Here is a 23,959-nt window from a genome sequence, read left to right on the forward strand (position 1 = left end):
ACTCTCCACTAGCTCTTAACCTCATAGCCTTCAATGCCCAGAACTTTTCCAACAACAGACCCCTCTCTCCATTGCTTGTGCGTCTCATGATAAATATAGATCTCTATGACCCCTTCCCAATGAGCTGTGACACACGTGCACACCGCCCAAGGAACCATACAGTATATAAGGGTGGGTGAGTGCATCAGGGTGGGAATTTGAATCATTCTACCTAACACAAACAAGAAAACAAACAATATAAAGAAAAAGTAAGAAAGAAGACAGAAGAGCTGTGGGAATTATTTCTTACTTTTAAGCCTCTGGAAGAGTCCCAGAGCAGAAGAAGCAACTCTCTCCGCCTCCCTCTTCCCTCCCATTACTCTCCTCTTCTGCCTAACCCAGAACACTCAGCCATCCATGAGTGGGACCAACTCCTCTGCCTATCGATCGGAGCGTAGTTTTCACCAGACTTCATCTTCATCCTCATCTTCTAGTAACCCATACATGGAGAAGAGCCGGGGACTGTTTGCCGAGGACTTTGGCTCCTTCATGAGGCCTGGGAGTGACGCTCTGGGGTTTTCCAGTAAGTTTGGAGCAATTTGTAGGTCACTTATGTACTAAGTGGTGTGAAAGTAGTAGCAACAGTGGATGAAGAGACAACTTTGACTACAAGGTAGATTGCTATCTGTGCTTTGTTTGAAGTGTGGTGTTTTTCTCCATAAATGTGAGAAGAAGAAGTCCAAGTTCAGAGGAAGGAGACAAACAGACAGGACTCTCGTGTGATAGATGTGTGGACACATGTTTTCTCAGCAAGAGAGTAGTTTGATAGGGTCACCAACAGGTAAAAAAGATGAGGAAACAAACTCTAAATTGGAGTTGGATTTTTTCAAGAATATATTGGCAAATTCTTTCAGGATTTTCAGATGGTTCGTGTTTCAAATACCTATTAAAATCAACAGAGATTTCACTTTATGCTTCATCTCCTAGCTCAGTAATGTGTGCAGCTGGTGTGAACTGTTCTGTATTGGTTCCCTGTTGGCATACACAGACCTGTGAATGTGTGACATCTGAACTTTAAATGGACTTAGAGTGTGGCCCACAGTGTCTCAGGGGGAGAGCTTAACTGTTTTGGAACCATTGTTGGTATCCCGTAGGTGCAGTGCTAGATTCTGAGGGTGGGAGCAGCTAACGGGAAAGCAAGACACACACACGCACACAAGCCTGCTGGGGAATGCTGGACTGACTGCCAGCACCGTGACTTCACACACTGAGTATCTGGAATGGCGCCTGCATAAGGAATGACCAGATGGTTGCCCAGTGACCGGTGTACACACTAAATACATGCACATACACAAACAATCGGAATGATGTCACCCAGTCAACCTGACCTGCGTGAGATCAGAGCTAATATCTCACACATGCTAATTTCTAGTCAGTGTGTGAGGTCATGTGTTGCCACATAGTTCTTCACTGAGCTCAGAGTAATGGCACTCTCTTTGAATGTTATCATCGGATTGGATGGGCGTTATCAGTGGTTATCAGTGTCATAGATATTGCTCAGAAGGGGCCTGCTCCACATACTGGAAGATTCAGAAGGTTGTTCTCAGTTATTCGAATGGTAACCGTAAAGAATACAAAACCATGTTGACGTCTATTGGCCTTAGTAGATTGACAGAAGCAAAAAGAAGTGAGTCAGTATAAAGAGCGACAAAATCTGCGTAGTGAAGTGGTCAGGGTGTATGGATCAGTAAATACCCTATATAATATAACCCATAGGTTTAACCTCCCAATGTGCGGGGTTTGTGCAGTTGCCCATTTGAAGCATTCAACTGGTAGTGATAACAACTGATAACAGCCATTTAATGGGCTATTTAAAGTTTTAAATGGATGTTAACAATTGGATCATGTGATAGTGTAATGTGAAAGGTCTCACTTATTGCGACAACACCAGAAAAATGTCACCCCGCTCTACAGTTCCTCTCAGTTTTAAAGCCATTTTAGTCACTGTAGCTCATTGTTTTTGTTTTCCATTAGCTCAAACTCTGCGCTCACTTACTCCATCTTTCAGGAAGCTAGTTTGGGTGAAATGTCTCTAAGGTAACAGCACAGCACCAAACAGCAAGGTTTGCAACTTGCTGAGGAAAAAAACTGAACTAAAAACTGAAACCATGCTGTTTATATATCTGAACAGTGACTCTATGTACTTTATACCATAATAAATATAATACACAGCCAAGTAGGCTCGCTCCTATGTTATATAAAGACCTAGTGAAACAGAACATAATTAGCCTACATACTGTTTGATTTTATAATGTCAATACTTTCATGATAGTCGTGCTTCCCTGTGGTCTTACATTATGTCTTGTCTTGTCTTGGGTTTAGGTAGCTCTGGAAATATCAAGACTCTTGGGGATTCGTATCAGTTCACAGTTGACGTGCGAGACTTCTCCCCTGAAGATGTCATCGTCACCACATCCAACAACCAGATTGAAGTTCATGCGGAAAAGGTGGGCAGCCTTTTGTTGGAAATTAATATGGAATTTACCTTATGTCTTTAAGCTGTAAGACAATATTAGCCTTTCCAAGATGTTAAAACTAAAATCTGTTTCCCTTGTCTCTAAGTCAATTCGTTTTTTCAATAGGTTTTTTTTTTTTTAAAGTCAAAATTAAGAGATTTTGACATTTTGTTCTACAACATAAAATACAAATTGGTAATAACCCCAGTCATGATTTAGAGGTTTTTTTTGTGTCTTAAAAAAAAGTAGTAGTAGTAAAAGTAGATTACAGAGAGTGTCAGGGACAAAGATCACGCTTAACACCAGGAACCTTATTTACCAAATCATGACCTTGAGACATTGCGACTGTGGCAGTTGGTTCATAGCCTGAAATCGAATTGATGCTTTAGAATATTAAAATGAATTTTCATTTTTAAAGATGAACTTGCTGAATCAAACATAAAGTTTGTCAAAGAGCTTTATTCATGCCATCATTCAAAATCCAAAGGAAAAATATCATTTACTTTTTGTCGAATGTCGAACTTCCTGTTAGACCTACAAAGTACGTCATTCCTGCAATGAAGTCATTCTAAATATTTGTTTCTTCTGGCAGTTGGCACAGGATGGTTCGGTGATGAACACGTTCACACACAAGTGCCAACTACCTGAGGATGTGGACCCCACCTCAGTGACATCATCACTGGGCGCAGAAGGGACCCTAACAGTCAAAGCACGGCGACTACCGGCCAAACACGAGCTCGTACAGACCTTCCGCACCGAGATCAAGATCTAAAGAACTGACCCGCTTTCTCATCACAAACTTCTCACTTTTTTTGTTCTTATGCTTCTTCCTTATTTGCTGTCTTTACTTAAACCATTCTACTTTAAAAACTCAGCAGAGAGTTGGCACTATGCTCTATAAAACATGTCAGGTCTTCCATCTCCATGTCTGCAACAATGCTGCTCTTCAGTTAGTTCAACATACACAGCAGCAGTAGGTCAAACTTGCAGGTTCTCACACACACACACACACACACACACACACACACACACACACACACACACACACACACACACACACACACACACACACACACACACACACACACACACACACACACACACACACACACACACACACACACACACACACACACACACACAGTACTTGTGTGTTGTCCTCTAACGCAGTTCTTAAAAAATGAAGACTCACCTAACAAATTGATGGTTACCACGTTAATAATAATTTGTAATATATCACATTTGTGTGAATAAAGTAATCCTGCTTTGACATAAACATGTGAACTATTTCATTGATTTAGATCGGGACTAAAGTATAGTTTAAGCTACCAATCGCGAGTTGACAATCTATTTAAATGTCAGGGCGAATATAGCTGGTAATGGCTTGAGTATTTCTTCCCTTGTGTATAATGAATGCATTTATAGAGAAGGCTTTTAAACAACATTTAGGGTTTCTTCTTGGAGAAATCTTCTTTTTTTTTCTATAATTGGAAAATTCAATATAGTTATACAAATAAAAAAATAAAAAAAATGGGCTTGAAGGTGAGTAGGCAGTAAACAGCACAAGGCAATCTATTCTGTTCTGAAAATCAGTATGAAAGCTCAGAGGTGATTCTATTCAGTATTGTGTGTGTTTTGTCTGTCCTATTTCCATAAGAAAATCATTTCGAAGGTTCTTTTCAATCTAAAATAATTTCGACAGCTTTGTGATGTGGCTGTAATTCACTTTATGTTCGAGCCAGGCTGTGACCTTTCCATTTTGGAAAGCTTTTCCCTGTGAAAGACCACATAACAGAATGATTTATGTTAGACTGTGAAGCAGCGTAGAAATTAATGATATATGTTCTTTTCAGAGTGATGGGGAAATGATTATGCATTATTATTCTCAAAGAACGTTCACAATTCTCATTGCATTTTATACTCATTACATCGGCACTAGCATATAATAGAGAATGCTTTTTTTAATTGAAAGGGTACTTAATACAAAAGCCTATAGGTTTTTGAGGGGTTTGCCATTCATTACATTGATGGCTTCAACTTCACATTTATGAATCAGATTAATAGCGTGTTGCTGCTTCAGATAATACCAATACCAGCCAGGGGATTAAAGCACTGATATACATAATAAATCAGCTCACAAAAATGGTAAATTATTCATTGTGGATTCAATGTTTTATTACCTTTCCTATTTTTTTTTAGAATATAGGATTGATGCCGTTTGGTGGTTTTATGTCGTTTTCAAAACTTAGAAAATGATGGTTCATAATTCGAACATATAGATTTAGAAGTGTGAGTTTAAAAGTTAGAAGAAAAGTTTTAAAGGTAAAACCAAAACAATAGGCCTATATTTTTGTATGAAAGGGAAAATTGAGAAAAAATGATTGGAATTAAATGTAAAGACAGCTTGCCAAAAAATACAAGACTTTGGACAAGAATAACAAATATGACATTAATCTTCTGGAACCAGACACTGACATTGTTTATATTGGACAGGTCTCCCTTGAAAAAGAGATCGATGATCTCAATGGGACCACCTGACCTGGTTAAATACAGGTTTGAATCAGAGCCGTATAATATAATCTATTACTCTAGCCTGCTATAATTCTATCTATACGGCGCTGGTTTGAATGAATTGAGCGTATTGCGCCACCACACGGTCATCATGTGCACAGCCCGTGTTCACACTGCGCATGCTCCAGTTATACATCCGGCCGGTCCCTATCAATCGATCAGAGAGACGAAGATGGCGCTGGATGGACTGAGTGGAGCATGATCGATCACCGAAAAGCTCGATTGGATTTGTTTTGCCTAACCGAGTCAAACATTCCGAATCATCGTCCGAGCTGCATTTTGGACCCGGAGTGAAAAGCGCCAACAAAGAGGTAATTCAGGACTTAGTTTATATGAACATGGCGCTTGCAGGGAGCGAAATGAGCGAGCTAGCAGAGAAAACAACAAGAGGTGAAGACAGGCCGGACTCGCCGCTCCGCCATCTTGTCCCTTCACTACATGCATGTCAAGGCAAGCTAAATTAATCCCTGATAACAAAGCTACAAGGATGGAGGAATTGTAATCGATTAATTGCACTGTCAAACCAAAGCTGTCAAAAACTTTTAGAGACACGTTATTTCCAGTCATTAAACATCTTTACTGCTCTTTAATATTCTCGTGTTTTGTGTAATGCTGCATGTCCATCATGAACCAAAAGTCTGGCGTCATTATTTTCTAATTTCTGACGTTACATTGTACTTAGTTTATTAGCTAACGTAGCTATATTTCGAATGATCTTGGTGTTTAAATTGTATATCTGTTTGGAGTATTTCCTGCAGTATCTTGTAAGAAATGGAACAGGCACTAAAGGCACTAACCTACAGGAACAAAACATTTAAGACATGTTTATTGACCATACAACCTAAATACCTTACAGACAATTCATGCAGCTTTCGACAGACTTGACTAATACACTGGTACCTTGTTTTCCTTTTTTTTTAACGAGTCGAATACATTCCAAATGAGGATAGCTTTTACGCATACACGTGTAACTGTACTGATCTTTGAGCTCATAGTGTTATTATGTCATTGAATTGCAATTATGGAAGACAGGGTAAAGGTAAACATCTATGTCCTGACAACTGTTTTAACTCTATGTTACTTTATTAATGTTGGAGTTACATGGTTGTTGAATGCCAAAAGTCTTTATTTAGTTTCACACTGAACATTATTGGTATGACTGCTCTGGTCAGTCATAATAGTATTCAGATACTGATTATTTTGTTTTGTTATATTAGGTATCAAGTAACTAAATAGTTAATCTTATTTATGTATATCAAATGTATTTCATATTTTGAACCGTATACATTTTATTGTTTTTTATAAAATATTTTGAATCAATTTTTAGATGTTTTTCAATTAAATTATAGTATAAAGTTCAAGGTAAATAAATACAAAAAAATATTGTAATTGTTCCAATTATTTCAATCATCCTCCTTAAAATAAAGACACAGGAATGTCATGTCACTGTAAAACACAACTGGTCAAGCTGACTGTCCACGTTTTTGATCATTTCCTAAGGTGCTCCATTTGACTCTGCTTTTCACTCTCCACAGAGACTCCTCCATCATCCTCAAGCGTCCTTCGGTACGATGGAGTTCCCGTGGCACAGTGGGAAGGTGCTGGAGCAGCTGAACCGCCAGCGCCGGCAGGGCCTGCTGTGTGACTGCACCTTTGTGGTGGACGGGGTGGACTTCAAGGCCCACAAAGCTGTGCTGGCAGCCTGCAGTGTTTACTTCCGCACGCTCTTCCTGGACCAGAAAGATGTGGTGCATCTGGACATCAGCAATGCAGCAGGTGGGTTCCCATCAGTGTGCGCACTACGTATTTATGCATTACATTTTTTTTCAATATTTGTTCTGCCTTGCTATCACGGTGTTTTCACTGCTGTACAACTACACTTGTTGCTCTATGCGGAGAAAATAACTTACAATCTTAAAAGACACAATTAGGAAAATTAGGATATGTAGCAATAACATGGCGACGATGAAGGCTGCTTCAGTGTTGTGGCGAGCTCTGTTTTGTGCGTTAATTCAGTGTTTCTTTTTATCATCTTTATATTTTTGACCTACTATTGCAACTTATTTTCTTAAATTGTCTATGTTCGCACTACCAGAAACCAAAGCAAATACCTTGTATGTGTATAAACGTGCCTGGCAGTAAACTTGATTCTGATTCTGATTGAACAGCAAGGGAAAGTACCCTTTTTAAAGTTTTATATATATATATATACTATTTAAAAAAAAAAAAAAAAAATCATTGGTATTATTACTATTACTTTTATTGTTGTGATCATTCCCATAATGTTTGTAATATGTGTTTGTATTACCTGTATTTACTTTAATTTAATTTAATGTCTTCTATATTTAATGGTTTATAATTGCATTGTCATCATGTTGTTATTTTTTGTGTTCTTGTTATCCTTTTTGTGTGTCTTTCAATGTGGAAAATTGGTAATAATAATAACCAGACCTATTTGATTGTTGTTTCTGGTTGCAGGATTGGGTCAGGTCCTGGAGTTCATGTACACAGCCAAGCTGAGTTTGAGTCCACAGAACGTAGAAGACGTCTTGGCTGTTGCTAACTTTCTAAAGATGCAAGAAATTGTGAATGCGTGCTCTGCGTACCAGTCCATGGCAACTACAGCTCCGTCCCTCATAACTCTGGATTTTGCCGTCGGTGAGTCACCGGTGCCCTCAATTTCCCGATTGCTGAAGCAGGTCAGGCTGCAGCCACACGAGGACGATAACGGTCGTATCTGCTACAGTTCTCTATCAGATATCGCTGCTGGTGTAGGAAGGGGCAGTCGAGGTTAACAAGAAAAGTTTTTTGTTTGGAATAAATTCAACAATCGAATGTATTTAACCTTAACCATCACTTTTAATGGCATGAGGTGTCCTTTGTTTATATTAGTCATAAGGTATTTCCACTATTTCCATAGTTGGAATCTTTACCTGCATTTTAAAGAAATAGGAAGTCCAAGCTTTACATTTTAAACTGCTGTTTGGGTATTCGTATGAGTTAAATGTTGTAATTTTTCACATCTAGTAAAGTATTTTGTTTAGTGCATATAATAAAATGTCATCCCACTTTTGGGCCAAAATGGCTTACTTATATTTACCTATGCCAAGTAGATTTTCACATACAAAAACTATAAAATAGTTAAAATAATTGTTTACAAGAAAGACAAGTATACAAAAAAGTAAGAACAAGACTTTGAACATTCATCTGAAAAATGTGCAGTTTAGTAGGGGGGTGGCAGTGGCTCGGTCTCTAGGGCTGGGGAACCGAAGGGCCGGTGGAAGTCACGATCGACCAAAAATATGGAGTTTGGTCCGGTGCTTGAGAGCCCCGGATCACTTGCAGCGCCTTCGCTCTCATCAGTTCACGACTATACGTCCTGTTTGTTCATGTGTGTGTATTTCGGATCTATGTGTCTAATTATAAAATAACACCAGAGTGAAGAACTGAAACTGAATAAAGGTGACCTTAATCTTTATAAGAATTTAAAGTGACAAAGCTGTGCAGTTTAAAAAGTGGTAGCATTGCAAAAAATACAAAGGAATGTGCAAGGTTCACAGTATTTGTATGAGGAATGGCTCACATGATTTGCGTTAATGTAACAGAAGTGCATTCAACATTTTAATTAAACAATATAATATAGTCAACGTATTAAACTGAGCTTTATAAACTGTTATTGTCCAGTGTATTAAATTCTCTTCTCCGCTAACTTCTCATTCTTTTTTACAAACCAGAAGAAAAGCAAGGTGAAGAGCAGCGAGAGGAACCAGAGAGGGACCTGGCAGAAGCAGCATCTCAAGCAGAGGAGAGCAGTAGCCAGACAGAAGATATAAAGCTCACACAAAATGAGGAAACCTTAAAGGAAGACACTTCCCCTGAAACACCACAGACAACTATTACTGAGCCAGAGCCCGCCAAAACCACCCCCGGCCCAGGAAGACCCCCAAAACCCCCCGCCCTGCCCTCTCCAAAGAAGGTTCCTGTGAAGAAGGAGGAGGAAGGAGCGGCACAACCGGCGTCAGACGCTGACTACACACCCAGTCAGTGCTTTACTACAAAATGACGTCTAATAGATGCATTACAGTGTTAACTCTTTTTATTTGACCAAGGAATTTGTTTTTGCTCTTTTTCTATAAAGAATCTCAGTTGAAATCCACTGGCAGCTCCTACATGAGCTCTCGGGGGAGAAGAATCAGAAAACCTCCTCGACGGAACTTCCCACCAGGTGAGCACGCTGCACTGCTTTACTCTGCGGTATTAACCCAAACAACAACAACACAGCTTTTTCTGAGCTTCCACTGGTTATTGAATTTGTAGACAAACAAAATCCAGACAGAAAAGATTCAAAGGGATTATTGTTACATGCAAATAAGTACACTGTCGTTTTTGAAAATACTTAGGCTAATTTACCTTTACAGTCCACAGTGTGTACAAAAGATACATTTTCAGGTTTTTTCTTCTCAACCATCAGAATACCTTTATTTGTCCCACAGAGGGGACATTTGCATTTGTTACAGCAAGAAAGGAGACAAAGACAGCTTAATTTTAACCAAGAAGTTTGCATAAGAAGTATTAAAGATAAAAAGAACTACACAATTATTCAAATTAAATTAATTAAAATACACCCCCTGTAACAGTTCTGAGAGAATCTTCTAAAATAAAAGGTTTCAACATGCCAAAAGTGGGTTTTACTATTTATTGACGAGTTGAACAAGCAAAATCTGATTATCTCAGATACGTTGGTGTATGTTATGGTAATAATAACGATGTCCTTTTTCAATGAATATATATTGATAAAATGTAAGCGTCTTTGAGCATTAGGAAAAGCGCAATACAAATAAATAAATAAAATGTATTATTATTGTTTTAAGTTAAACAACTGTTTTCGATATTTATAGTGTATTTTTCTTTTATGAAATCCCCCAACAATACTATCCTTAAGACATAAAAGGAAGTAAGGAAATACAATTGTGCAAGAGACATACAGGTGCAAGCAAGATGCAGGGATATATAGGAAAACAAGAAAGATAAGTAAAATATAAACATATAAAATAGAATAAGATGAAAGAGAATGTAACATTTAAATCCTTTCCAGTGGAATACATAATGTAATGTATAATAATATCTAAAATAGGAAGGTTTTAATATAACTAGTGTAATTATTCTAGGGTGCACCTTACATTCAAGGCTTTCTGAAACATAGCTTAATAAATATTACTATTATACAAACTGCATTATCCGTCATATTTCAGACATTATGTCACTGAGTTCTCTGCTGTCTCCTTTGTAGACAATGACTCCGAGGAAGAAGGCCCGTCAAAGACAAAAACTGAGAAGAAAGATTCCGAGCCAGCAGAAGAAGCTGGAGAACAGCAGGAAGAGGAGGATAAGGAAGATGAGGAGGATGAGAGTGGGGAGATGGACGACGGAGAAGATAATGATGATGGGGAGTGTGGGGAGGAAGATGATGATGATGATGATATTGATGATGATGATATTGAAGACGAAATGGAAGAAGACGATTCAGGCAGCGACAGAGAAGGCAGACAAACTCATTCATCGACGATGAGCAGCCGGTCCGAGTCGAAGCCTTACAGCTCCGTGACACACGAATGTGAGGTGAGACAAAAAACATTAGTTGCCATAAACTAACTTTTCAACTTTTAAGCCGATTTTTTTACGATACAGTTTTAAGATATTGGTAATTTCTTACTATTTATTTAAAACGGATGAAAGATTTTAGTCAATTGACTTTTGGATCTGAAATGATTAAAACTACAAGATGAGGTAACATAAGCAGCAGCCAAAAGGTTGCTGAGCAACACAGATTTCTAACTTGAAACAGTTTTATTACGTGTTTTTATTGTTTGAATCATTCCATCAGTGAGTTTTTGAGAGGAGTAGATATTTTTGGATAATTTAGCTCATGGTAATAACATCCTGAAGAATATCCAACAACAAGTAATCCTAACTGGAAAAGCTTAGATCAATGACAAACAAAAAACCACTGAAGGAGAAAGCCCTTTAGTGGGCAGAAAAGTACATATTGCACATTTAATATCACCAACTTTGTGGCCATATCTGGAATAGAGCTGCTCATCACGGTCAGAGTGTGAACATCCCCAGCCATACTGAGCTGTTTGACCTGATAACAGCTCAAATAGCTGCTTTAAACATAAACATTTAATAATGTCGATGGCATGGTGAACATCTTGGTGACATTCAAGCAGATCTGGTTTATTTCGCATAAATATATTTTCATTCAAACGTTTGTCTCAGCTAAGTCTTAATGACATACTTCGTCTTTCTTTTCCAGGACTGTGGGAAGAAGTTCACGCACACGGGTAACTTCAAGAGACACATGCGCATTCACACGGGAGAGAAGCCGTTCAGCTGTCAGGACTGCAACAAGGCTTTCTCTGACCCCGCGGCCTGTAAAGCTCATGAGAAAACACACAGGTGAGTGACTTATTATATTCAGCATTATTATTCGTACAAAACAGCATCACCATGTAACACTTCTATTGGCTAGCGCTCCAACACATTGTACGTGATACACTAAGGGGCTGGACTTTTCTAAGCTGTTGACCAATCACAAAAGAGCCAGCTAACCAATCAGAGCAGACTGGGCTCTGGTTTCAGACAGAGGGGGAAAAGGGAAATAGAGAGCTTTTTGAACATTAAAGCATTTCAATGTGTCACAGTAGAGGCACAAAACCCAAATATGTACCTGAAAATTAGCATAAAAATGCCCCTTTTAAGTTTTACATTTGTTTGTGTTTAATGGCCACGGTTCAGGCAAAACAGGTTAGTTTTCAGTCCTTGATGGAAGATGTGTAGACTTATCTTATTCCTGAAATCCATTACGTGTGCTTGTTTTAAAAAGCACATGGATCTCTTATCTAGGCTATGTTGCTACTTTTGAGTATGAGAAAAATAAAGACCTTTTTGAACATTAAAGCATGTAAACATGTCGGGGCACACAATACAAATATCAACTTGAAAACAAGCATAAAAGGCCCCCTTCAAGCTCTGTCAGTTTGATATCATTAGTTGTGCTCCTGTCTCCCCCTAGCCCTCTGAAGCCGTACTGCTGCACGACGTGTGGGAAGAGCTACCGGCAGATCAGCCTGCTCAACCTGCACCGGAAGCGCCACACGGGCGAGGCGCGCTACAGCTGCGACGTCTGCGGAAAACTCTTCACCACGTCAGGGAACCTGAAGCGGCACCAGCTGGTCCACAGCGGGGAGAAGCCGTACCACTGCGACTTCTGCGACAAGGCTTTCTCCGACCCCACCGCCAAGATGAGGCACCTGGAGACGCACGACACGGAGAAGGGCAACCGCTGCCCCTACTGCGACAAGCGCTTCAACCAGGTAACCGCATGTTGGTGAACAGGTTGAGGTTAATTGTAGACTTTTCAGGGAAATGTCATAAAGTTTTAAACCTTTAAAAAAGCTTAGTTAGATTGCCATCATTACCATATAATTACCAGTGAAGTGTTACTGAGTGAATTATATTGAGTTTGTTTCCTTCTTTAGCCTGGAAATCTGAAGGCTCACTTAAAGATCCATATCGCAGACGGGCCTCTCAAGTGCAAGGAATGCGGCAAACAGTTTACTACATCAGGTAAGAAGACAATATGGATTAGTTTATGTCTGTTATACAGTCATATTTACCTGTAAGAAATGTGTTGAAGTCAGTCACTTTTGCAGCCAGGAGAGGGCTCAAAAGTTGAACCATTTAAACATGATTTGAATTAAAATGATCTACGAGTGGTGGTTACACAGTAGCTACAAGAATAAAAATGATTCTACTATAGAATAAAAAAGACATAGTTATCACCAACTCAAAGAATGCCCAACGTGTACAGTGAACTTTTTTTTATCTGGAGCAACCACAATTCTAGCTGCTTCAGTTTAAATCCATGTTTTATCTTCTCGTAGTTGTCTTTGCTTCCAGGCATTTGACCTAATCTTTCTGTGATGGAATCTTCTTCTTCTTTTTTTAGGCAATCTGAAGAGACACCTGCGAGTCCACAGTGGGGAGAAACCGTACATCTGTATGCACTGCCAGAGAGCGTTCAGTGACCCCGGAGCTCTGCAGCGGCACGAACGCATCCACACAGGTACTGCCATGACACTTATCATCATTTAATCCTTTTTCAGTTTGAACACTATACGATTTGCATTCACCTGACACCATGTTGATGCTGTAATCCTTATTTACAGGAGAGAAGCCCTGCGTCTGTCCCATCTGTGGAAAGGCCTTCACACAGGCCAGCTCGCTCATCGCTCACGTCCGCCAGCACACCGGAGAGAAACCCTACGTGTGCGATCGCTGCGGCAAAAGGTATGATTAAAAAAATGAAGATGCATTTGTGCTGTTACAGAAGGTTAATACAATAACAAAAATACTTGTATCTGTGGAATATAAACTGACATTATACCATATTTTTATTTAATTTCTTTTATAAACTGTTACAAAACCCAATTTCCCATGGGTTAAAAGAAGTGTTATGATTCTTTTAAATCTGAAGATTTAAAAATATGTAAAGGGTGATCCGAGCACATAAACTGTGATTTAAAATTGTATCTTAAAGTTACTTTATTGTTGTAAAATGATCTTGATATTTGCTGCATTAAGACTTGACATTAGCAGAAAACACATTATATAGGAACATATGAGCAAACAGACAATTATTCAAGACATGTAATGTATTAAGAGCCTCAAAGCAGATCTTGCATAAGGAATAGTAGGGAGGCCCACACCATGTTTATGGCCTAGGCATGTGGCATTTGCAATGTACCATATTAAAAAAATACTGCCAAGAACTTCTTCACAAAATCTGCAGCTGGAAGAAATCTAGTTTCAATGCCAGTGAATGAGTAGGAAACAAGATGACCGGTGAATACATTCTCTCTCTCTCTCTCTCTCTCTCTCTCTCTCTCTCTCTCTCTCTCTCTCTCTCTCTCTCTCTCTCTCTCTCCGGACAGGTTCGTGCAGTCCAGTCAGCTGGCCAATCACATTCGGCATCACGACAATGTCCGGCCCCACAAATGTCAGATGTGCTCAAAGGCATTTGTTAACGTGGGAGACCTGTCTAAGCACATTATCATCCACACAGGTAAGGACAAAGTTATCTTTTTAATACATATTTTACTTAATTGAAACTACACAAGTCTTGCCTGTCCTCTTTCACATTCAAACCACGAAGCAGAAATTATTTTTTGTCCCTCTTTGCGGTGATGTACAATCTTACAGCGAAAGAACAGTGTAGATAAAAAGTGAAATACAATTAGTAGACTAACATACTAAATGAAGAGACAAGCACACGTTAATAAAATCAAGAAAAGAACAGATTTATGTTAAAAAACAAAATCAAGCAGTAGAATTATAAAGTAAATAGTTTGTCTTTGCTGTATTTAATTACTCTGTTAAGCATATTGAATTGCGTAATAATGTGTAATATACAAATAAAGTTGCTTTGCCTTTCCCCCTTACATTTTCACTTAATTTGTTTCCTCCCTCAGGAGAGAAACCGTTCCTGTGTGATAAATGCGGCCGAGGCTTCAACCGGGTGGACAACCTGCGCTCACACGTCAAGACCGTGCACCAAGGGAAGGCCGGCATGAAGCGGCTGGTGTTAGCCGGGGGCAGCGCAGACGAGGGGCTCGACGGGTGCGCGTCTACCTCTGACGGCGAGATCAACATAGTTACCGTCACTACGGAGGACATCGTTACCCTGGCAGCCAGCGCTGTGGCTCAGCTGAGAGGTCAGACAGCATCTTTTTTTTTATTCAACTTATTCACTATTAATACAGACAAGGTACAGGAAAACTGAACTAGTTGGAGTGGGAGGGCATGATCAGAGCCTATAATGGTCAAAAACCTCAAACATTATGGCAAAATAACTACAAACCTTATGAAAGCCTTCGAAGGTTTAAAAAAAATCAAGTACAATTCTTAACGCTGGGTTCCGGGATTTTAGGGGAAATATCATGTCCTTGTCTTGTACAAAAGCTGTATTTATCATCATGAACTTCTGCACATAATAAAAGAAGAATTATGATTAAAGGGCTCACACATTAAGGAGTGTTTGTTTCTGTTGTTTCTGTTTACAGTTGTTCCTGTGGCTGCTTCAGTGTCTGCAGATGAGACTGAGGCTTTAAAGGCTGAAATCACAAAGGCAGTGGAGAAAGTGCAAGAAGCAGGTAAGAATGTGTTTGGAAAATACATTACAGTATGCACACAAACATCTGTATTTTAATAATGGAATAATCGCACTGGTTTAGGACATCCTACTAACAATGTGATCAGGAATTGCATTTAACAGGATATTAGACACAAGTTGGAGTAACAGAAAAATACTAAACTAAATGTAGGAATGCGTAATTCAACTTAATTTGAGGGGAAAAGCTGTGGTGGGGGTTTAAGATGCCACAGGGGAATGACTGATCCTCTTGTATATGGCCAGAATTGGTACAGTGGCTGAGTTATTATGGTATTCAACACCAGCTATCCACACATTCATTAATACTGCATCAGGACTAAATGTTTTATATGTCCGAATGAAAACACAAGAATTCCCATCAACAGTATTATTGCATAAAGTATTAATGATACATTTAAAATAGGCATGGATACACAAATATTTGTGAATATCAATGAATGCTTTAAAACCTATTTTCAGAGCAGACAAATGCTTTTTGCTTAATGGACTTTTGTGTGAATGTGCAGTTGAATATCTGCATCACAACACGATAACAAGTTTGGTAAAGAGATAAAAATGGCAGGATGTTGAAAAAAAACTCTACTTCAGATCTATTTGATAGCTGTTCTGGAGCTTTATATGGTCTTACGTGGTTTTCATCATCAGAAAGAGTTGTAATTGAATTGTAGATGTTCAATTGTATGTTTTATATAAAGTCTTAGACTTACTTCTCATCCATACTTGCCTATTAGTTTTGGTTCAAATGTAAGTCTTGAAAAAGTGGCACCAATGTATTTTGTCACATTCCTGGAATGTGAGACAGTCTTGGAGGAGCAGAGCGAAGTCAGTATTGTTTATGAAGCGGTGTATAGAAAGTAAACCATTTTAAATAGAAAACCCTAACCCATGTAAACATGTTGCAGTAGAAGCACAAAATACTAATATAAACCTGAAAATGATCATAAAAGCGCTCCTTTAAAGAACTTAATGGATTTGTATTCTAAGCCAGATCACTGAAAAACACATTGGTATCAGTCTATTAATTCAACTCCTCTCTTGTTCCCAGACCCCAACACCCAGATCCTGTACGCTTGTGATTCATGCGGGGATAAATTCTTGGACGCCAGCTCCCTCGCCCAGCACGTTCGCATCCACACAGCTCAGGCCCTCGTCATGTTCCAGGCAGATTCCGACTTCTACCAATACACCACAGCCACGGAGCAAGTCATCCAGGAAGGAGGAGAGCTGATCTTCCGAACGACAGTTGGAGAGGGAGAGGGAGAGGGAGAGGGAGAGGGAGAGGGAGAGGGAGGGATAGTGGGGGAGAGACAAGAACAGGAAGAAGAGACTGAAGGGGTGACTCATGAAGAGAGGAGGGAGGAGGAAGAGGAGGAAACCCACACTGAGCTCCACATGGAAGGAAAGGATGAAGCTGCAGCAGAAGTAGAGAAGGAAAAAGAAGAGGAGATGGAATGTGAGAGTTAGGCATAGTGGGGAAGATTTGTGAAGAAAAAAATATTGAAATATTAAATATTGCTGGAAATAAATGTAATTATTTAACAGGAGATGGAAATATAAGAAATAACGTTTGAGGATTGCAAATGTTACAAGTGAATCTAAACTGGATTTATAACATAGAATATAACCTTTTTGGGTCAAAAATGTTGTTATTTTGCATCATTATTCCAGGATTCTATGTCTTGTAGTTTGTTTATTTTTTGACTGAAATGTTGGACTTTGCTCTGTCCTTTGTATTAGGATATCACAATCCTGTTTTACCCATTTTCCCTTCAAAATGACCTTGTCGTTATTTTTCCATTTCTCTCGGATGAGATATGTACATTTTCTTTAACATGTCAAACTATTTTATTGTACTTAGTTGTAAGTATTTTCATGAAATTCACCCTATACAGAGATTATTTACATATACAGAGGTGGGACTAAAGAGTTTTTTGGGGGTTCATTGCCACCTCCTTTTCTAGGAAGTAGGAAGAGTGGATTCATGTCATACCTACAATTCTGCTTGTATACTATTTGTATATTTGTTTTGTCCTCTGAAAAAGTCTTAATACCTCTGATAAAATATAAATGGAACATTTGTGGAGATGATAACCTGGTTAACAATTTGCCATTTTTGGTGATACCAAGACATCTTTTTGTGGTATTGCAATAAAATGATCACATTTGTATAAAGACTGACACCAATGTTTTTAAGTTATTATTTGTTTTGTTTGTATTAACACCTGCACGATTCATATTAGATATCCGTAACTTACACTCACTGGTAGTCAACATCCCAACAATAAAAAATCATAACTCGCATTGTTTTGTGCTTTGATTTAAACTTTTTTATAATAACTTTTTGTTATGACTTGTGTCCTTTTAAGTCTACATTGTTCACAGAATACCTAGAATGTCCGAGAAAGGGACTTTCCAGGTATGTGGGGCAAACAATTAATATATTATAGGCTATAAGGAACAGTCACTTTCCAGTAATATGGCATTGTACTTTAAATAGTCATTGGATTTACATAGTTAGTACATAATACATCTCTTAAGACAAACATCCACACAACTTTTAGATTCAGGCAATGCCCCTCCTTATACAATAAAGTCATGGAACTATTTATCTTTAGCTATGATTATAATTTACATTTGTAGAGATACGCTTCCTAGTTCTCATCCATTCCCCAAACTGGACTTCTTCCGTGATGGTCAGCCTTATAATAAAGCTTTCCTCCCATTGGCGGAGAGTCAGCCGGAGAGACGCGTTCCTCTCTGTGATTGGCTGCAGCTCGGGGTCAAAGTGAAGTAGTCTCCTAACGCTGACGTCGACTTCTGCAGCAAAATGGCGTCGTTGACAGCAGTCATGCAGACCAGCCAGCCCGGTTCTTTATTATCTTCCAAAAAACGGAGCGGAATGATGTCGCAAAGGAGGTTCAGACTTGTGGACAACAGTGTCTTTGTGTTGCTTGCGTTATCCTCTTTGTTGCATTGTGCTTTGGCTGACGGCAAAACGTTGGTTCTACTGGACAACCTCAACATCAGAGACACCCATTCAATCTTCTTCCGCAGTCTGGCAGGTCAGTAAGAAATATTGTTTTTTCATCATCCATAAATGCTCTTTACTTTACTGTTATACCACCCCTTGTATTGCTGACAGGTCTCTTGTTAGGTAACATGCCTTTAGAGACTTTAGGACTTGAGCCTGACTGTAGACCTTAGCTTCATGCAGCACGGCTAGGCTAACGTTAGCTTTATTATGCTCGCTGTGTCTTGCCAAACTTAATTCAAGGCGCTAGCAGTTTATAATATGTTTACCTAACTAATGATAGTGTAAGTGCTTGTTAATGTAGACTTGCATTGCATTCAATAGACACAAGGACACTCTTGAATTTGGCGTACTTCTAGTAGCGTCACGACAAAAATAATTAATCATTTGATACAATCAGCACTTTATGATCAATTCAGCTGTCATCAACCAACAATGCAGATATGACTTATGGATTTGATCAAGGCTACATTGATTTGAATACATATAAAGTTTTAAACGGTATGTTGACATTCCTTCCTGAGCTAACTAAGGATTTGCAGGCCATCATACTGTAAATGGTCTTGCCAATTTATTCCCAGCTTTTTTGCTTAGAAGATGTCAAGCAGGTGCATTATGTAAAGCGAAAACCAGATCATCTACTTGAGTAAAGTTAGCAATGCCACAGGGTATAAACACTCTACTACTACTACTACTACTACTACTACTACTACTGATAAAACAGGAAAAGTAATACATTGATTATAAGTATTGATCCATTCATTTTTACAGTATCATTGCAATGCTTTATTATTTAAATAATGTTGAACATCTTTCCATAAAGTTTAGTTTTGGCTTCCTAAATGAAGTATTCTAGAGTTGAAGAATCTCCAAATGTAATAAGTTACTTTCCACCACTGGGGTAACCCACTTTCCTTCTGAATGGTTTCATGTATACTGTAGAAACCAAAATCCTTTATTTTGAAAACAAAACGTATACAATTCTGCTGGTTTCACATGACCCTTGACCATAACCAGTGACGGGAAGTTTTTCACATTTTGTGCTAAATGTAAAGGGGTTAAAGTAGGCAAGTTCTTTGTTCAAGTTACTGAGTAATGCACTAAAGTATTTGTTTTAACTTTTTCATCATGATGTATCTCTGCCATTCAGATCGAGGCTTTGACATCACATTCAAGACGGCTGACGATCCCTCCCTATCTCTCATCAAATATGGCCAGTTCCTGTACGACCATTTAGTCATCTTCTCACCATCAGTTGAGGGTAAGTCTAACACTCTTCAGTTAAAATCATGTTAACACACTTATGTCTGACTTGTTGATTTGATAAAAGAATCACGTTTTGATATTCGGCAGACTTTGGAGGAAACATAAACGTGGAGACTATCACATCCTTCATTGATGGTGGAGGCAATGTCCTGGTTGCTGCAAACTCAGATATTGGTGAGAAAATTCCCAACACCTTTTTTGTAATATTAGAAAAAACACCATATTATTGCATATACTGAATTGATGGTCTTCTCCTGTTTACAGGTGACCCTCTGAGGGAGCTGGGCAGCGAGTGTGGCGTCGAGTTTGATGAAGAAAAGACCGCCGTCATCGACCATCACAACTACGACGTGTCTGACGCTGGAGAGGTAAACAGAGTTCTGATCAGACAGAAGGCTCCTTCACTTTGTTTCTCACATCAAGCCTTTAGATTTCCATGTCTGTGTGTTTATTTACAAGTGATCCTTCTCTTCTCCAGCACACCCTGATTGTCGCTGACCCAGAACACCTGATGAAAGCTCAAACTATTGTTGGTACACCCACCAACAAACCAGTTCTATTCAAGGGTGTCGGGTAAGCACAGAAGCTCATGATTTAAATGTTGATAACTAAGTATTGAAAGTATGATAAAGCAATTCTCCACTCTAACATTTAGTATGTTGACCCCATTGATATTCTGAGACATTCACTCTTTTACTTGTTTACACAATTTAAATAATTACTTTATATAGCTAAGACGCTATAGAAAAAAAAAAAAAACGATAATGCATCATGCATCGGTCTGTTTTGGGAGTTTGGGCTATTTTTTTTCATGCCACGTCTTTATTCAGACTAGTAGAAAGAAAAAAAACAAATAACTAATAATTTAGGTGATTGTTTTTTACCTCAATTCGTTTTTCCTTAAATTCAACAAAAGTTTGCATTAGATAAAGCCCCATTGGTATAGTAAAAGGCAACATCTCTGAAAAACTTGTCATACCAAAAATAATTGTTTAAATGTAAATTATTAACTGGGAAAGTTTTAGACTTTTGAAGAAAGAGATGGTGTGTTGCAGCTTTATATTAATATTAAAAGATGAACAGCAAATGCAAGCCATATAAAGTCAAATATGCACCCCCCCATGCAGCATGGTGGCAGACCCAGAGAACCCTCTTGTCCTGGACATCCTGACCGGCTCCTCCACTGCCTACTCCTTTTTCCCAGACAGACCAATCTCTCAGGTAAGATGACTGAACATAACAGTTATGTTGGATTCTCAATTTATAAAGAACTGTATCATTGTGTTTATATACCCGACTGTTTCCTCATGTATGACGGAGATGCACATTTCTTTCTGTGGAGTCTCAGAAACCATGAATAATTGTTTTTATTTAGAAACAAATTCAAAAGATGTAACATGATTTTATGGTATTTAACTTCTCCAGTACCCCCATGCTGTTGGCAAGAACACCCTCATGATCGCCGGCCTTCAGGCCAGAAACAATGCCCGAGTGGTTTTCAGCGGCTCCCTGGATTTCTTCAGTGACGCCTTCTTCAACTCTGCAGTGCAGAAAGCCACGCCCGGCTCCCCAAGGTAAGACTTACTGATCATAATTGCTAATACAGCTTCTATCACAATGACCTCCATGACGTTCTGACCCTTGACCTGATCAATTCTACTGTAAATGATGCAAAGAAACATGCTGCATCCCATCCAAGGGGGATCAACTCTGACTGGTTACATCAGGGGTGTCAAACTCAAAGCCCGGGGGCCAAATCCGGCCCGCGACTTATTTTCATGTGGCCCGCAAGAGCTTGCAAAGAATATATTACGTTTATTATACTGTTACATGCCGATTTACAGAAGCACGTTGCCCATAAACTACATGTCCCACAATGCATCTCGTTTTGTGCCATGTGCACTGAAGAGACTTGCAATTATTTGCCCCGGACTTCTGCTTTCAGACATAGTTCATTACTAAGTTATTATACTATCTGATAATAATCCAATTCAGAGGCAATAATGTAATATAATACATTATTTTATATAATATATTTATATAGTCTTAAAAGTTACAACCGGCCCTTTGAGTGCAACCATAATGCTAATGTGGCCCGCGATGAAATTGAGTTAGACACTCCTGGGTTACATTGTTATTTAATGAAGAAATAGATATTGTCCAATTATCCATTTTTAAAGTTCTTGTGGTGTTTGTTAGGCATGAGCAGACAGGGAACATGGAGCTGGCCGAGGCTCTGTCTCGCTGGGTGTTCAAGGAGGCCGGAGTCCTCAGGGTGGGAGCTGTCGCCCACCACACCGTTGGAGAGGTCTCTCCTCCTGCAGCGTACACAATCACTGACCTTGTGGTGAGTTTATGTGAACAATCATCTCCGGAAGATGTTTTTTTTTATTTGAGCCTGAAAGAAAGTGTGTGTATTCTCGACGTGTTTATCTCATTGAAGTGCAAAACATTCCCACGCAGGAGTACACCATCGTCATCGAGATGTTGTCCCAGGGCCGCTGGGTTCCCTTCAACGGAGATGATATTCAGCTGGAGTTTGTGAGGATCGATCCCTTCGTCAGGACTTATCTCAAGAGAAAGGGTATGTTGCTGTTCTTATGAATATGTGGGTTAGCAGCTGTACATTTGCAGTCACCAACTGTATTCATTCTTTGTCGTCTTTCCTTTAGGAGATAAATACAGTGTCCAGTTCAAGCTGCCCGATGTGTACGGAGTCTTCCAGTTCAAGGTCGACTACAACAGACTGGGATTCACACACCTCTACTCCACCACTCAGGCAAGTTAATCCGAAGCTTTCTTCCACTTAAGTCTACTTAAATCAAAATGCTGGTATGGTTGAGGGAAGTGGCAAATGGGCTAAAATACCAGAGATGTAATCATTTATAGTTCCTCTTTCTTGTATTGCATTAACAACCATGCTCTAATGTACGGCGGCTTAATGTCTATCTTTTTTCGTATCGCAGGTTTCCGTGCGTCCCCTGCAGCACACTCAGTACGAGCGCTTCATCCCCTCAGCCTACCCATACTACGCCAGCGTGTTCTCCATGATGGGCGGACTCTTTATCTTCAGCATAGTGTTCCTGCACATGAAAGAGAAGGAGAAGTCAGACTAATGCAGAGAGACAACGGTGAAGGGATAACGAGATTATAGAAAACATGTGGTGTGAAGAGCTGAAATTGAATGTCTTGAATCTTCACGCCAGGACTTGGACAGCAGTCCTCCGAAAAAATACAGTTTCTGTTCGGTTATTGGGTTATTCAACAAATCTGGGGCTTAAAGCCAAAAAGGGTTACTGTAATGCAGTGGTTGGGTTTTTTTTCGTTTTTTTTGTACTCTGAAATCACTCAAAGCCTGATAAATGTACTGAAGTCAGTCAGCGTTTGTATTAAGTTGCTTTACATTTGATAACATTATCTCTGAAGTAAAGCACTTGCCCTGGAACATTGAAAGGAATCCATATCTAAATTTGACCCACATGTTCTCAGTCAGGGAAGTTTATTGTGGTAACTACATGCACTGAATATGCCAACTGCTAATTTGTTTTTTGATAAGTGTTTCCAAAAAAGTTGGAGTCATCTTAACAATAAAATATTGACATTCCACTAAATACAAATTCCTGACCTTTCTGTGACGTGACATAAGTGTACTTTCATTTCAACACTGCATGAGTATATGCTTTCTTTACCTACTTGATGGCATTTTACTTCATAATGCTATATGCTATGACTGACATAGTGTTGTTGGTTGGCATGATAATCTTGGTATGGAAAGTATTCATGCCAAACTCAAAATATGGTCATTCAAATCTTCAGATGCTTTGCAAAAGGGAAATGTGCTTTATGTAAGGCCTGTTTGCATCTAATTCAGTAGCGGTAATAGTTACAGTAGATATCAATAATTACTTTTTAAGTAATGAGAATTCCAAGACAAACCCTTCCATAATGTCATTTTGAAAAGTAAACCATTCTAATTAAACATATCTACAATGAATTCCTCACTAGTCAAAGTGTAATTCCTTATCAATGATTAATTTATTTGTAGTTTGTGTCAATGGTCATTGTAGATATCAGGAACTTAATTAAAGTTACTCAACTTTTATCATTGACTTCTATTCAAAATGAATTACAGATGTTTAAAGTTCAACTTGGAAGTGTTACAAGCCATATCAATAATGTAAGACTGGTTGCAATTTTAGATAATGATGTACATTACTTTGTAGTGACACCCTGAAGTGACAATGAAAAGTGACCTTTGTAAACATGCTTTAGCTACTTTCACTTTCTGAATGAATGACAGGGTGAACCAATTATAATTGTATTTATTTATAATAAGTTAAAACCGGCAGTATACACCATAGC

At 38.9% G+C, this 23,959-nt stretch overlaps 3 protein-coding genes across 5 annotated transcripts; all 3 read left to right on the plus strand.

Annotated features, from left to right (window-relative positions):
* The first annotated feature begins 178 nt into the window (after positions 1-178).
* On the plus strand, positions 179-3,771 carry hspb7 (heat shock protein family, member 7 (cardiovascular)). The gene is made up of 3 exons (XM_034088050.2): positions 179-562; positions 2,362-2,486; positions 3,088-3,771. Exons 1-3 carry the CDS (start codon positions 397-399, stop codon positions 3,265-3,267), a joined length of 471 nt encoding a protein of 156 aa, XP_033943941.1. The 5' UTR covers positions 179-396; the 3' UTR covers positions 3,268-3,771.
* A 1,425-nt stretch (positions 3,772-5,196) lies between these two features.
* zbtb17 (zinc finger and BTB domain containing 17) lies at positions 5,197-17,601 on the plus strand. Of its 3 annotated transcripts, none has more exons than XM_071203633.1 (15): positions 5,197-5,377; positions 6,602-6,842; positions 7,545-7,724; positions 8,801-9,106; positions 9,205-9,291; positions 10,357-10,685; positions 11,383-11,525; positions 12,142-12,442; positions 12,608-12,695; positions 13,078-13,194; positions 13,298-13,418; positions 14,063-14,193; positions 14,600-14,842; positions 15,191-15,280; positions 16,346-17,601. In XM_071203633.1, exons 2-15 carry the CDS (start codon positions 6,638-6,640, stop codon positions 16,762-16,764), a joined length of 2,760 nt encoding a protein of 919 aa, XP_071059734.1. In that variant the 5' UTR covers positions 5,197-5,377; positions 6,602-6,637; the 3' UTR covers positions 16,765-17,601. The 3 variants fall into 3 exon arrangements, with proteins under 3 accessions (XP_071059734.1, XP_071059733.1, XP_033942098.2); XM_071203632.1 differs by lacking the exon at positions 5,197-5,377 and adding an exon at positions 5,401-5,516 and having other exon boundaries at positions 8,804-9,106; XM_034086207.2 differs by lacking the exon at positions 5,197-5,377 and adding an exon at positions 5,402-5,516.
* A 498-nt stretch (positions 17,602-18,099) lies between these two features.
* ddost (dolichyl-diphosphooligosaccharide--protein glycosyltransferase subunit (non-catalytic)) lies at positions 18,100-23,591 on the plus strand. The gene is made up of 11 exons (XM_034087674.2): positions 18,100-18,362; positions 19,482-19,592; positions 19,685-19,771; positions 19,862-19,965; positions 20,076-20,170; positions 20,725-20,818; positions 21,023-21,171; positions 21,797-21,944; positions 22,061-22,181; positions 22,270-22,376; positions 22,564-23,591. Exons 1-11 carry the CDS (start codon positions 18,128-18,130, stop codon positions 22,711-22,713), a joined length of 1,401 nt encoding a protein of 466 aa, XP_033943565.1. The 5' UTR covers positions 18,100-18,127; the 3' UTR covers positions 22,714-23,591.
* Positions 23,592-23,959: the final 368 nt, after the last annotated feature.

This window comes from Pseudochaenichthys georgianus, chromosome 7 (assembly GCF_902827115.2).
Source record: "Pseudochaenichthys georgianus chromosome 7, fPseGeo1.2, whole genome shotgun sequence".
In the NCBI taxonomy this organism is placed as follows: Eukaryota; Metazoa; Chordata; class Actinopteri; order Perciformes; family Channichthyidae; genus Pseudochaenichthys; species Pseudochaenichthys georgianus.

Coding starts and splice junctions, on each gene's coding strand:
- ddost (XM_034087674.2), top strand. CDS start 18,128: ATGGCGTCGTTGACAGCAGTCATGCAGACCAGCCAGCCCGGTTCTTTA. Junction 20,819..21,022: donor CAGACAGACCAATCTCTCAG/GTAAGATGACTG, acceptor TAACTTCTCCAG/TACCCCCATGCTGTTGGCAA. Junction 22,377..22,563: donor ACCTCTACTCCACCACTCAG/GCAAGTTAATCC, acceptor TTCGTATCGCAG/GTTTCCGTGCGTCCCCTGCA.
- zbtb17 (XM_034086207.2), top strand. Junction 6,843..7,544: donor GGACATCAGCAATGCAGCAG/GTGGGTTCCCAT, acceptor TTCTGGTTGCAG/GATTGGGTCAGGTCCTGGAG. Junction 12,443..12,607: donor GCGACAAGCGCTTCAACCAG/GTAACCGCATGT, acceptor TTCCTTCTTTAG/CCTGGAAATCTGAAGGCTCA.
- hspb7 (XM_034088050.2), top strand. CDS start 397: ATGAGTGGGACCAACTCCTCTGCCTATCGATCGGAGCGTAGTTTTCAC. Junction 563..2,361: donor TGACGCTCTGGGGTTTTCCA/GTAAGTTTGGAG, acceptor TCTTGGGTTTAG/GTAGCTCTGGAAATATCAAG. Junction 2,487..3,087: donor TTGAAGTTCATGCGGAAAAG/GTGGGCAGCCTT, acceptor TTCTTCTGGCAG/TTGGCACAGGATGGTTCGGT.